Here is a 10,146-nt window from a genome sequence, read left to right as displayed (position 1 = left end):
TTTGTTATGCCCTCGGGTCAAGAGTTAGTAGCCTAAAGTATACATATCGACTCAGAATCACATTCTGAGCAAAGGTCTGTATTTGTGGTGGAATTTTGATTGAAATAATTGGATAAACCATCAGTCACGATTTTTACTTAAGTACTGCAAAAAAATATACTAAAACAACGATTTTGCTGAATGTCCTGAAAATTTTAAACAGGGTGGTTTATAAAAAAATAATCTCCTTGTTATATAAATATATTAAGAAAGGTATTTTAAAGACCTTTACAAGGAGTGAGTTATAAGGGTACATAATTGTTAATTGTACAATTTTTAAGGTCGGATCTCAGATATTTTGATGATCACTTTAAGTTACAGAAAAAGATTCGAAGGATTTGTTTATTGTATGGAAGAAAAACATAACAATATGTAATCCACGTATTTTTTATTGCGGCCTATTGTACAGTATTTCTAACTTTAAAATATAAACGAGCTTAGTTTCGATGGGGAAAGATTGTCAAACGTGGCCCCTTACTGATATCTAGAGTTCCTTAGTACCGACCTCAGCGGTGGTCGATTCTCGAACGGGTTCACCCGGGGCATCGGCGGGCTATAGTTCGGCGTCGGCAGTTCACCGGCGTCTCCCCCGTTTGAACTCGCGGCCAGTCCAAACGTTCGCAGTCCGTTTCCACTGGGGCCGCCGGCGTTGATACTGTTCCGGTAGTTGAGCTCCTGGGCGACCTTGGCAGCGGCGTGATCCCTCCGGACGACGGTGTTCATCGCGTTAAAGTTCTTGGGCGGTGGAGGTGGGGGAATCGGCTTTGGCGGATCCGGTCGGATTTCCACTTCCGGTTCGGTGAAGGACTGTTCCCGGGCCAGCGGTTCGAAGGTTCGCGTTGCCGTGAAGTTTTGCTGCGGGGGTGGCACCAATTGGGGCTGCTGGGGAGTGTAAGGACGCTGCTGCTGTTGTTGTTGTTGTTGGGGCTGATATTGCGGACTATTGGATCTCCAATCGGGCTGGTGATGGTGTTGAATCGGGCGCTCGATAATCTCCCGCGGCTGTTCACTGATGCGATCCAGCGGACGGCGGTAGTTGGTTACCGGAGGGCCGTTGTAAGGACGGCGATAGTCTTCGGGCTCGGCGTTATGTGGTTGGGGACTAGGAAAAGTGTAAAAATTCAAAGCAATTTCTTGTACCAATGGTACATTTCTGCAAATATTACCTCGAATCATACGCATCAATCGGTGCCCGCCGTGCTCCCTGGTCTCCAACGAATCCTCCATTGGCCATTCCGGCACTCTGTCAAACATAGAAAGGAAATGATAAAATAACTGGTAGAACCAACCAATTCGTTTTATCGCATGCCAGCTAAGAAGCGCCACCATCAACTGCTTGATTGATGGATTGGTTTCTCAGACAAGCATTCGTGACATCACCCAGTTCAAATGATCCAAAAGACCGTACCTTTCTCCTGAGCTGGTTGTAGTCGTAGATTTTGAACGTCTGCGTGAACAAATACACCGCCAGTCCAACGTTGACGAGCCAGAAGATCCAACCGCGAAAGGCCATCACCAGCATGATTCCGGAAACGGTCGCAGCCAGGGACAGAACGTGGTCCGCCTGAGTCACCGTTGGTTGCGCGATCCGCAGGAAGAGAGCGTTCTGCAAAAATCAATAGTTATAACCCAATACAAAAAAAAAAACAATAAAAATCATTTACAATAATGGTGTCGTAGTCGACGGCAAACTGAATTCCCAACGCCAGGTCCAGGATGCTGATCGTAACGGTGAATACGATCCAGATGTACAGGAAGACGTTCACGTACCGGATGTACTTCTTGCGGGCATCTGAAAGTGATCAAAGTCCTTTTTCAGCTTATTGCGTGAACATTTCATGATTTTGATACAATACTTGTAAGCAGGATGAGAGAGCTTATCGCCCAGAAGATGTGCAAAATCAGGTAGACCCAGATCCAGGCGTGCAGGTCACCCGGCGAAAGAAGGTTGAGTTCCCGAACCGCCGTCATGTCAATCACCGGGATGTCGGTCATGGTGCAGGTTCCTGCAGGGTTTACAAATTGTTAATATGTTCTACTTTATTTTCACATGCCTTAAACCCAGATAAATTTCCTTAGTTTCCCTAAGCCTCCCCCTGATCAAATTGAATTGATTACGTCAAGTTAACCATTGGTAAGGTTTCAGTAAATGTTTCATTACAAAACATGGAATTATATGTTCGTTTAACTAAGTTTATTTACTTTTAATGATTAAATTTAAGGAAGTAAATAAAAATTTCCAAGTTTGAATAAAATTCATTACCAAAAGTTAAGCACAATATTATTTTTTGTTGCCACTAAAACAAAATTTGCTACATAATTCAAACATTTCCCAAATAAACTTAGAAACTGTTGTAAGTGTGTGCAACCAACGAGGCAACCAATTAAACGGGACCACACGGTCGCTTCTTACAAATTGAGTTGTTTCCATGTATTTTAATTGCACATTCTTTACATGCAAATAACTCTCATAGGCATTTGGAAGGTGTTAGCTCTGCCGAGCTTCGGTGACCCATTTCTACATTGTCTTGCCGTGCGCGAGGTACCTCAGCTTGAATCAACAAGCCCCGCCCTGAAGAATGTTTGCATCAATCGGATTCAAACGTTATTTAGAACTTCCGAGTCCTTGTCAAATGGACAAAGACCCAGCGCATATAAAGTTTGTAGTAATAGTATTTCTAATTCTACTAATTCAAAAGACGGGGGTCTTGAACCCCGGTTCGAGCGATTTTGATTTTTCGTTCATGTTTAGAGTTTCAAACTTTCTCGTTTGGAGCAGATGGGAACCGAACCCAGGATTATTCGCTTACAAAGTCAACCACGGCTGCTCCATAAATATACATAGAAAACTGTTCTACTGAGAAAAAAACAAACATTTTAGTGAAAAAAAAATTTTTTTTTTCGATACAGCCCGGACTCCATTATCTGAAGGTCTCGGAAAAATATCACTTCGGATAATCGATTCACAAAAAAAAACATTTTTTTCGTTGTTTAATATTTGATTGTCGAACTATAGTAGGACCCCTAAACTAGGCTAAAGAGATTTAGAATTTTTAATTCCAAGATAGCAGCAAATATGGTGGTGATGAAGTATTGAAAAAAATGCATTTTATTATTTATTATGAAATCAACTACAGTTCACACTCGATTATCCGAAGGCCTCGGAAAATTTTCACTTCGAATAATCGAAACTTCGGATAATCGAATCACGAAAAAAAAATATTTTTCGCTGTCTAATTCTTGATTGTCGAGCTTGGGTATGACCCCTAAACTACGCTAAAAAAAATTAGAATTTTTAAATCCAAGATGGCGAAAAAATCCATTTTGTTTTTTAATAGGCAATCAACAACTCAAACTGGACCAAAATGGAGTCGAAGAATCCAAATTTTATGTTAAAAACAAGAAAATGAAAAAATACGAAAACATTTTTTTTGTTCGTGATTCGATTATACGAAGTCCCATACAAACCTTCGGATAATCAAACTTCGGATAATCAAAACATCGGATAATCGAGGCTTCGGGTAATCGAGTCTGGACTGTATTCAAGATTGACTAAAATGGTTTGCAGAACTATAATTTGATGTTAAAAAAAAGAAAAAAAATGTTCGTGATTTGGTTATCCGAAGTCCCATACAAACCATAATCGAACTTCCAAATTTTAGAATTACATTTTGATTCTTTTAACACTCACTTTTGGTCACTTTTTCGTTTGACACTTTTTTAGTTTGTATCCCGTTGGTTGGTGACGAACTGTCACTTTTTACACGGCGCTCACGCACACTATCAAAACAAACGTTTGGTAGTGTGTGTGTGAACTCCGTTTAAAAGGGGGTGTCAACCACTAGCGTGCCCAGCTAATCGAGAAAGGTGGGGCAATAATATGAACGTTTTGAAAATTACGTCACTTATGGACACCCTCTGACCAAATTTAGAACAAATTTCTTAGGATGGTGGGGCAGTTTCCCCATGTTGCCCCACCCTGTGCACGCTAGTGGTGTCAACTAAAAAATTACCCCGTTCGTTTGACATCAGTTGGTGTCAAACCATCGGGGTTTGAGTACAATAATGATATTATTTTCATGATTCATTCAAGAACTGTACAACATTATCAAAATCATTCAAATAAGATTAAATATACTTTTTCAGGTAGTTTTTTTCATTTGTAGGCAGGGTTGATTGATAGACACACATGCATTTTCTTGGTGTACTTTGATTTGGTTCTGCACGAGAAATATTGGCGAGCAGTGCTCGTGCTTATGTTAAGCACGCGGTGCTTATGTTTTCCCGTGCCTATGATTAAAAATACTATTTTGAACCCAGCCAAATATTATTTTAATCCACGGACTTGATAGACTATGGCTCAAGTTCAACACGGATCATTCCATTTTTTTTAAGTTCACTGTTAACCAACAAATCTCATGAATTCCGGATGGAGATATTAAAAATAGGTAATCTCTTGATGGAAGTGAACGATTTGGGGTAACATTGCCAACCGCCCTTGCCATCGTTAGGTAACGTGAGCACCCGCCAGGTCCCGGAATGGTAGGATTGATTATATTAATGATTGGACCACAATCCGTCGTCTAGCGACACTCCGCGCCATTCAACGTCAAGTCGCAGGCGTTACCTTCAAAGGATGTCCCCTCGATACGCCCGGAACAGTGGTACTGGGGCTCCCAAATAGCCAAGGAGAGGAGCTCAGACGTAGCGCCTGTTGATCGTTCTTAGTCCCGAAATCGGCATGATGCCGAGGAAGCGAAGCCGGTCACAAAGGTCAGCGAAGAGCGCTGCACCGGCACTTGAATACCGGACCATCGCTGCCGACAACAAGCCACTGCAACCAGTAAACTACATCCCCCGTCTAAACTGGTCTTCCGGGCGAATTTTATTTTCACAACATCTTGTTCTTGAATGGAGTTGTTTATTGTTTCATACAGTATCTAAAATCGAAAAAAGTTTTTTTTACATTTGATCTCATGAAAGAAAACAATATTTCAACAAACCTCTTGAGATGATTTGAGAAAAAAATCCGTCTCAAATAAGCACACGTGCAGTAGTGTGCTTGTCTTGTGACGTGCTTACCAGAAAAGTAAGCACATGAAAATAAACAAATGACGTGCATCACCATAGGCACTGAAAAACATGCGTGCTAGCATAGACTAAATATATATAGATACGCCACTCCGCTGTTGGGGCTGGCGACACTACCGCCACGCCAAAATTACACCTGGTGGCAATTCACAGGTTCTAATCTACCCTTTGGGAACGTTTGAAAAAAAAAATCCTCCTCAGTTTCAGTTCAATGCTCACTGGGTATATCCAAGCAACTTTCAACTAGCAACTGCTGTTTACAAGAAATGTCAAAACAAAGGCATCTTCATTTTTCGTTCTCTTTGCTGTTAGTTTAGCATCCTTCGTAAATGTTTTATAAATTTGCTGGTTGTGCCGTTTCTACCATGCAGATTCTAGCGGCGTGAATGTTCCAGTCAATAGATCGAAAGTGTTGTGCTCTTCAAGAAAGCAGGTGAGGAAAAGAATATAACAAAAAAATCCTCCATCAAAAAGATCGTTTCGATTTTCTCAGCTTCGTGAGATTCCGGAGAACTATGATGGTGAAAGCGAACTCGGAAACGATGAAGCGGAAGTCTGTCTAACCGTCCATGGTGGATGGCAATCAACGTTCAGTCACATATCCGGACAAACCTAAGACCTCGACTACTGAACAAGCAAGGGCACAAATGCTGCCCCGCCAAAGAAGCTTCTCCTGCCACAGAAGCCCTGTGATTGCCCAAATCATCTGCCACCTGTACAAAAAAAAACAGATTCCGGTGTTCAACTACAGGTTCGACGGCGAACCTGACCGGAAATGTGCATCTGATCTCGTAAAATAATGCATCTTGAAACTAAGCTTTGAATCGGTTCGAAACGATAGTAAATCGGCGTCATGTTCCAATACTGCTAGTAGTTGTGTGTAACACAATTGGTTTAAATGTATACTACGCAATGTAAAATTCTTGGGAATAAAATAAAAATCTAGTTTTTTTTTTTATTATTCTTCTTTTTTCACATTACATAACTGAACTTTGTGCGACTTCTCTTTTATTTGGGCCTGAGGTACTCTGCCAGGAACGGAGCTGGTTTCATTCAAGTTGTTTGGGGACACGACACTTGGGGTGGGAACTGCTGTGGCGGCCTTGTCAATCGCCATTTCCGCTATCAACTCCTGGTCCTTTATATCGAACATCAACTTTTCAACGACGAGAATCCCATGAATTGGCGCAACCAGTTTGCTGCTGCAGACTTCACTGAAAAGAGAACACGATTTTATAAATTGTACAGATCAAATAGGAGAACCTTGTTGCTGTTCTTACCATTAACGGACCATCGGTTCCCGGCAGAGTCCCTGTTTACGCCTCTCGAAAATCGTTTGTTGCAACTCACTCACCGCCACAAACCACCACCACCTCCGTTGGTATCATGGAAACCGTTTAAAACAAAGCAAGACAGTGGCACTTTTTGATGTCAGGAAAAATTAGGTCGAAAAGTGCAGAGTGCTACGATTTTGTTTAGCAATTTAGTACCTGTAACTTGACTGTGGTGGCGCTCGGAGCGCTAAAGGGGTGTCGCCAACTGGATGTATGGCATTATCCTGAAGTGAGACATCTAGGTAATTAATAATCTATGGTGCTAGGTGACAACTTGATACCCACCTCCTTCGATTTCAGCACGACACCGTGCATATCAATCCACCCTGTTTGTAGCACATGATTTAGCAATGTGAAATTGAATTTATTTTAAGCATTTCTGTAGGGCAAACTACTAAATTCATTCAGTTTTTTATTAACATAAATGATTTAAATATGTATCATATATAAAACTCCAGAATAGTTTGAAATTCTAATTGTTAGAAGAATTTCAAAACATAATTTGGCGTTTTTCTCATTGTGTGTGTGTGTGTGTGGTCCAATCCAATACCCGCTAACCGGTAGCGATATTATGGGAAAGTATAGTTTGTATATGCCGAATGCTGATACAACTTATCACAGTCCCGGGTATTAGGTGGTGATAGCCCTCACGCTGCTTCTAACGACCCGTTTCAGAATGACAGAGCTCCTTGCGGTCCAATTCCGAGGTCGCTGGGCATTGTTCGGCCCCGCCTAAACATAGAAGCAAGCATCTGAAGGAAACTTGATCTATATTTAGACTTCCAATCCCCTCAGGCAAATCAGAGATCAGCGCGTATTTAATATGAGAAGATACCTAACATGTTTCAACACTACGGATCAATTCACTGCTACAGTGTAAACCTGCTGATGGCTGACTGTTTAGCGTCCCAGACCACCAATCCAAAGGTGTGAGTTCGAATCCCACCTGATTCATTTTCGTTTTTGTTCATATTCAAAGTTCAGATTCCTGATTCCAAATTTCAAAGGTACCAACCGGGATTTGATCCCTGAACCTTCTGCTTGTGAGGCAGAAGCCGTAACCATTAAGCCTCGGAGCCAGTTATAATTTGGCGTTTTTCTCATTTCTTCATAATTGCGTGAGACAATTATGTCTGTTATGAGCATGAATGCTATTGCTGAGTAAAAATAAACTAACAAAACCAATTTATCAACATTTTTGGTGAAAATATCGGGCCGTGACCGCAATTTCCCAAACAGATTGAAAAACAGTGATGAAAGAGTCCAAATTAGTGATAGTCGACCAGATTTCTCAGACCTTATCGCCACTTTCGTCGGCACACAGTCATTGAGGCTAGCGATCAGATAAGATTTTTTTTTCGGCTAACGGGATTTGCGTGGTGGATTAATCCAAATTGATATGAAAAAAAAAATCAAGCGCATACCAACGTTCGGGATGGGGATTTCTTGGGAAGGTAAAGTGAATCACTAAGTTTGTTTGCTGATGAAAATGTATTTTTTAGTCGATTTTTAAATAATTGTTTATGTTTATGATTTTATTATAATTTTTTTTAATGCATAAGCAGTGCATTAAAGCACAAGCACTTGATAGTATGAAACTATTGACTAACACTGGGGAATCTTATCTTCGGCTTATGTCTTGCTATCATAATCCATAATAAAACAAGAATTAGGTTTTGTTTGAAAGAGTTTGTAAGGTTACGAAACTGACCTTTGAAATAAAGACAGCATTTTATTTTTTTTTGTTACTATTTTTGATATGTAGTACATAATCAAGCATAATAAAGCTAAATAAAACATCATATTATTCCAAACTTTTGAAATTTATAAAAAGGTATGTCAGAAGTTTATGACTATTTTTTAATTTATTTGCTTTATAATATTTTACTTTAAAAAAGTCTAAATTAGTTTCATAACTCATCATAAATCCTAAATACTTACCCTCAAAGTACTGATGGAAGAACGTCAACGTGAGCAGCGAACCCAGCGTATCCGTTTGGACGGAGAAATCCATGTCACAGTAGTATGCCACTATTCCGGTTATGGCAAATCCAATCCATATCAACGATTGGAACTGTTTCAACAAAAAAGGAAAAACGTTTGTCACTTGAGCTTGTCACATCTGCGTTCTAGGTGAATCACTTACGATACCGAAAACTCCTGCAAAAATAGCGAAAGCCCTGAAAACACTGTAATTTACAAACACCATGATTTTTTCCTTATCTTGTATCCAATATCTTTTCTAATTGATATAAACTTTCATAATTATCACGATTTTCGTGAGGCACAATTCACTGTCACATAGTTGAGTTTAACAACATTTATGCAATTTCAGGAGCTCATTCCTCGGTTAATAGTACGGTTCCGGTGGCCGGGCCAAATTCGACTGACCGATATCATACAAGTTTGCCGAATCGCCGCCGCTGGTCGAACATTGACAACGAACATCAGAAAAATATATATCTTATCTAAACTTCCCCCACTTCCCCACCTACGATTCCAACCCTGCGATGTACATACATATTTAGCTACTGATAACGGCCCAAATCGAACCCGCGTGCTTTATCTTAAATTTATCGGCCGCGTGTGACTGTGCTGAGTGAATAAATACAACTTAAAATGTGACGCAACGTAAACTAACTGACAAGCATCCAACCAACAGGTGCGTACTGTATAGCGATATAGATTTCAAAAAAAAATCATGCAATTTTTTTGACTGAGCGGCAAGCCGGCAATGATTGGTGGTAAATTTTTACAGTCTTGATAAGGTTTACTTCCTCGTCAAATGACCGAAGCTAAATACATCTGCGTGGAATGTTGTTGCTTGCTGGTGATAATTCCGAGAGATGAAACGATGACGTGGATGATCCAGATTTTGGCGCATTGTTGCAGAATTTACTGACACAGTTTGATAAGATTAAAGGAGAAAGAATGGTTTTATTCTTAGCAGCACTATAAATTAGGCCACGAGTCTAACCAAAATCGATGGGGAAAAAATAAAAAGCTTAGATATTAAAGTTACAAGCCATCGATTCAATAGTTGAAAAATAATATGATATTTTGCATTTTTTTTTTATCGGGGCATTTTTGAATTTGATGGAACCTGCTAGTTTGACGTGGAATCGCTGATATGTTTTATTATATGCAATTATTGTTAGTTTAGAAATTACAGTCCAGACTCTATTATCCGAAGGCCATGGCAAAATTTAACTTCAGATAATCGAATCACAGAAAAAAGTTTTTTAGTAGTCTTATTTTTGATTGTTGAGCTTAATTTATTTATTTTGCTTTTTTAAATCCAAGATGGCGGTAAAAATGACGGTGATGAAATATCTAATACAAGCTTGTTTTTATCAGGAAGGTGCTGTGTCCTATCCTCGCCTAGACCAGACCAAAATCCATGATAAAACTGACAGAACAAATCTGTCAGACCAAGACTGTCAGACCAAAGAGCAAAAAGTAAACAATTTTGGTCTTCGACGTAGGTGCACACAAATCAAGAAAAGAAAATTTGAAAAAAAATATTTTTCCAATTCAATGGCTGGGTTTGGACTGCAAAATTTTATGTACGTCAGAAAATGATTTAACAGTGCGGCGTCCTGTACACCGACAATTAAATAAGCAGTTAAAAGCCTTATTCTTCCATTTTAATTTTTGATCGCGTTTTCGGTTTACACCTGAA

The 10,146-nt window shown here is 39.8% G+C and overlaps 1 protein-coding gene across 2 annotated transcripts; it reads right to left on the bottom strand.

Annotated features, from left to right (window-relative positions):
• Positions 1–410: 410 nt before the first annotated feature.
• On the bottom strand, positions 411–9,902 carry LOC6050152. Of its 2 annotated transcripts, none has more exons than XM_038259711.1 (7): positions 8,611–9,902; positions 8,406–8,538; positions 1,896–2,045; positions 1,704–1,831; positions 1,448–1,645; positions 1,206–1,282; positions 411–1,141 (listed from the first exon to the last, which is right to left on the bottom strand). In XM_038259711.1, exons 1-7 carry the CDS (start codon positions 8,671–8,673, stop codon positions 514–516), a joined length of 1,377 nt encoding a protein of 458 aa, XP_038115639.1. In that variant the 5' UTR covers positions 8,674–9,902; the 3' UTR covers positions 411–513. The 2 variants fall into 2 exon arrangements, with proteins under 2 accessions (XP_038115639.1, XP_038115640.1); XM_038259712.1 differs by lacking the exons at positions 8,406–8,538; positions 8,611–9,902 and adding exons at positions 4,667–4,979; positions 5,043–5,194.
• Positions 9,903–10,146: the final 244 nt, after the last annotated feature.

This window comes from Culex quinquefasciatus, chromosome 3 (assembly GCF_015732765.1).
Source record: "Culex quinquefasciatus strain JHB chromosome 3, VPISU_Cqui_1.0_pri_paternal, whole genome shotgun sequence".
Taxonomy (NCBI): domain Eukaryota; kingdom Metazoa; phylum Arthropoda; class Insecta; order Diptera; family Culicidae; genus Culex; species Culex quinquefasciatus.
The sequence above is the reverse complement of the archived record's forward strand: the minus strand, read 5'-3'. Positions and strand labels throughout refer to the sequence as shown.

Excerpts from the sequence above, each read along its gene's own strand:
- LOC6050152 (XM_038259711.1), bottom strand. The coding sequence starts at position 8,673 with ATGGTGTTTGTAAATTACAGTGTTTTCAGGGCTTTCGCTATTTTTGCA. Across the intron at positions 2,046-8,405 it reads CTTCCATCAGTACTTTGAGG|GAACCTGCACCATGACCGAC; the intron begins GTAAGTATTTAG and ends TAAACCCTGCAG. Across the intron at positions 1,283-1,447 it reads ACAACCAGCTCAGGAGAAAG|AGTGCCGGAATGGCCAATGG; the intron begins GTACGGTCTTTT and ends TATGTTTGACAG.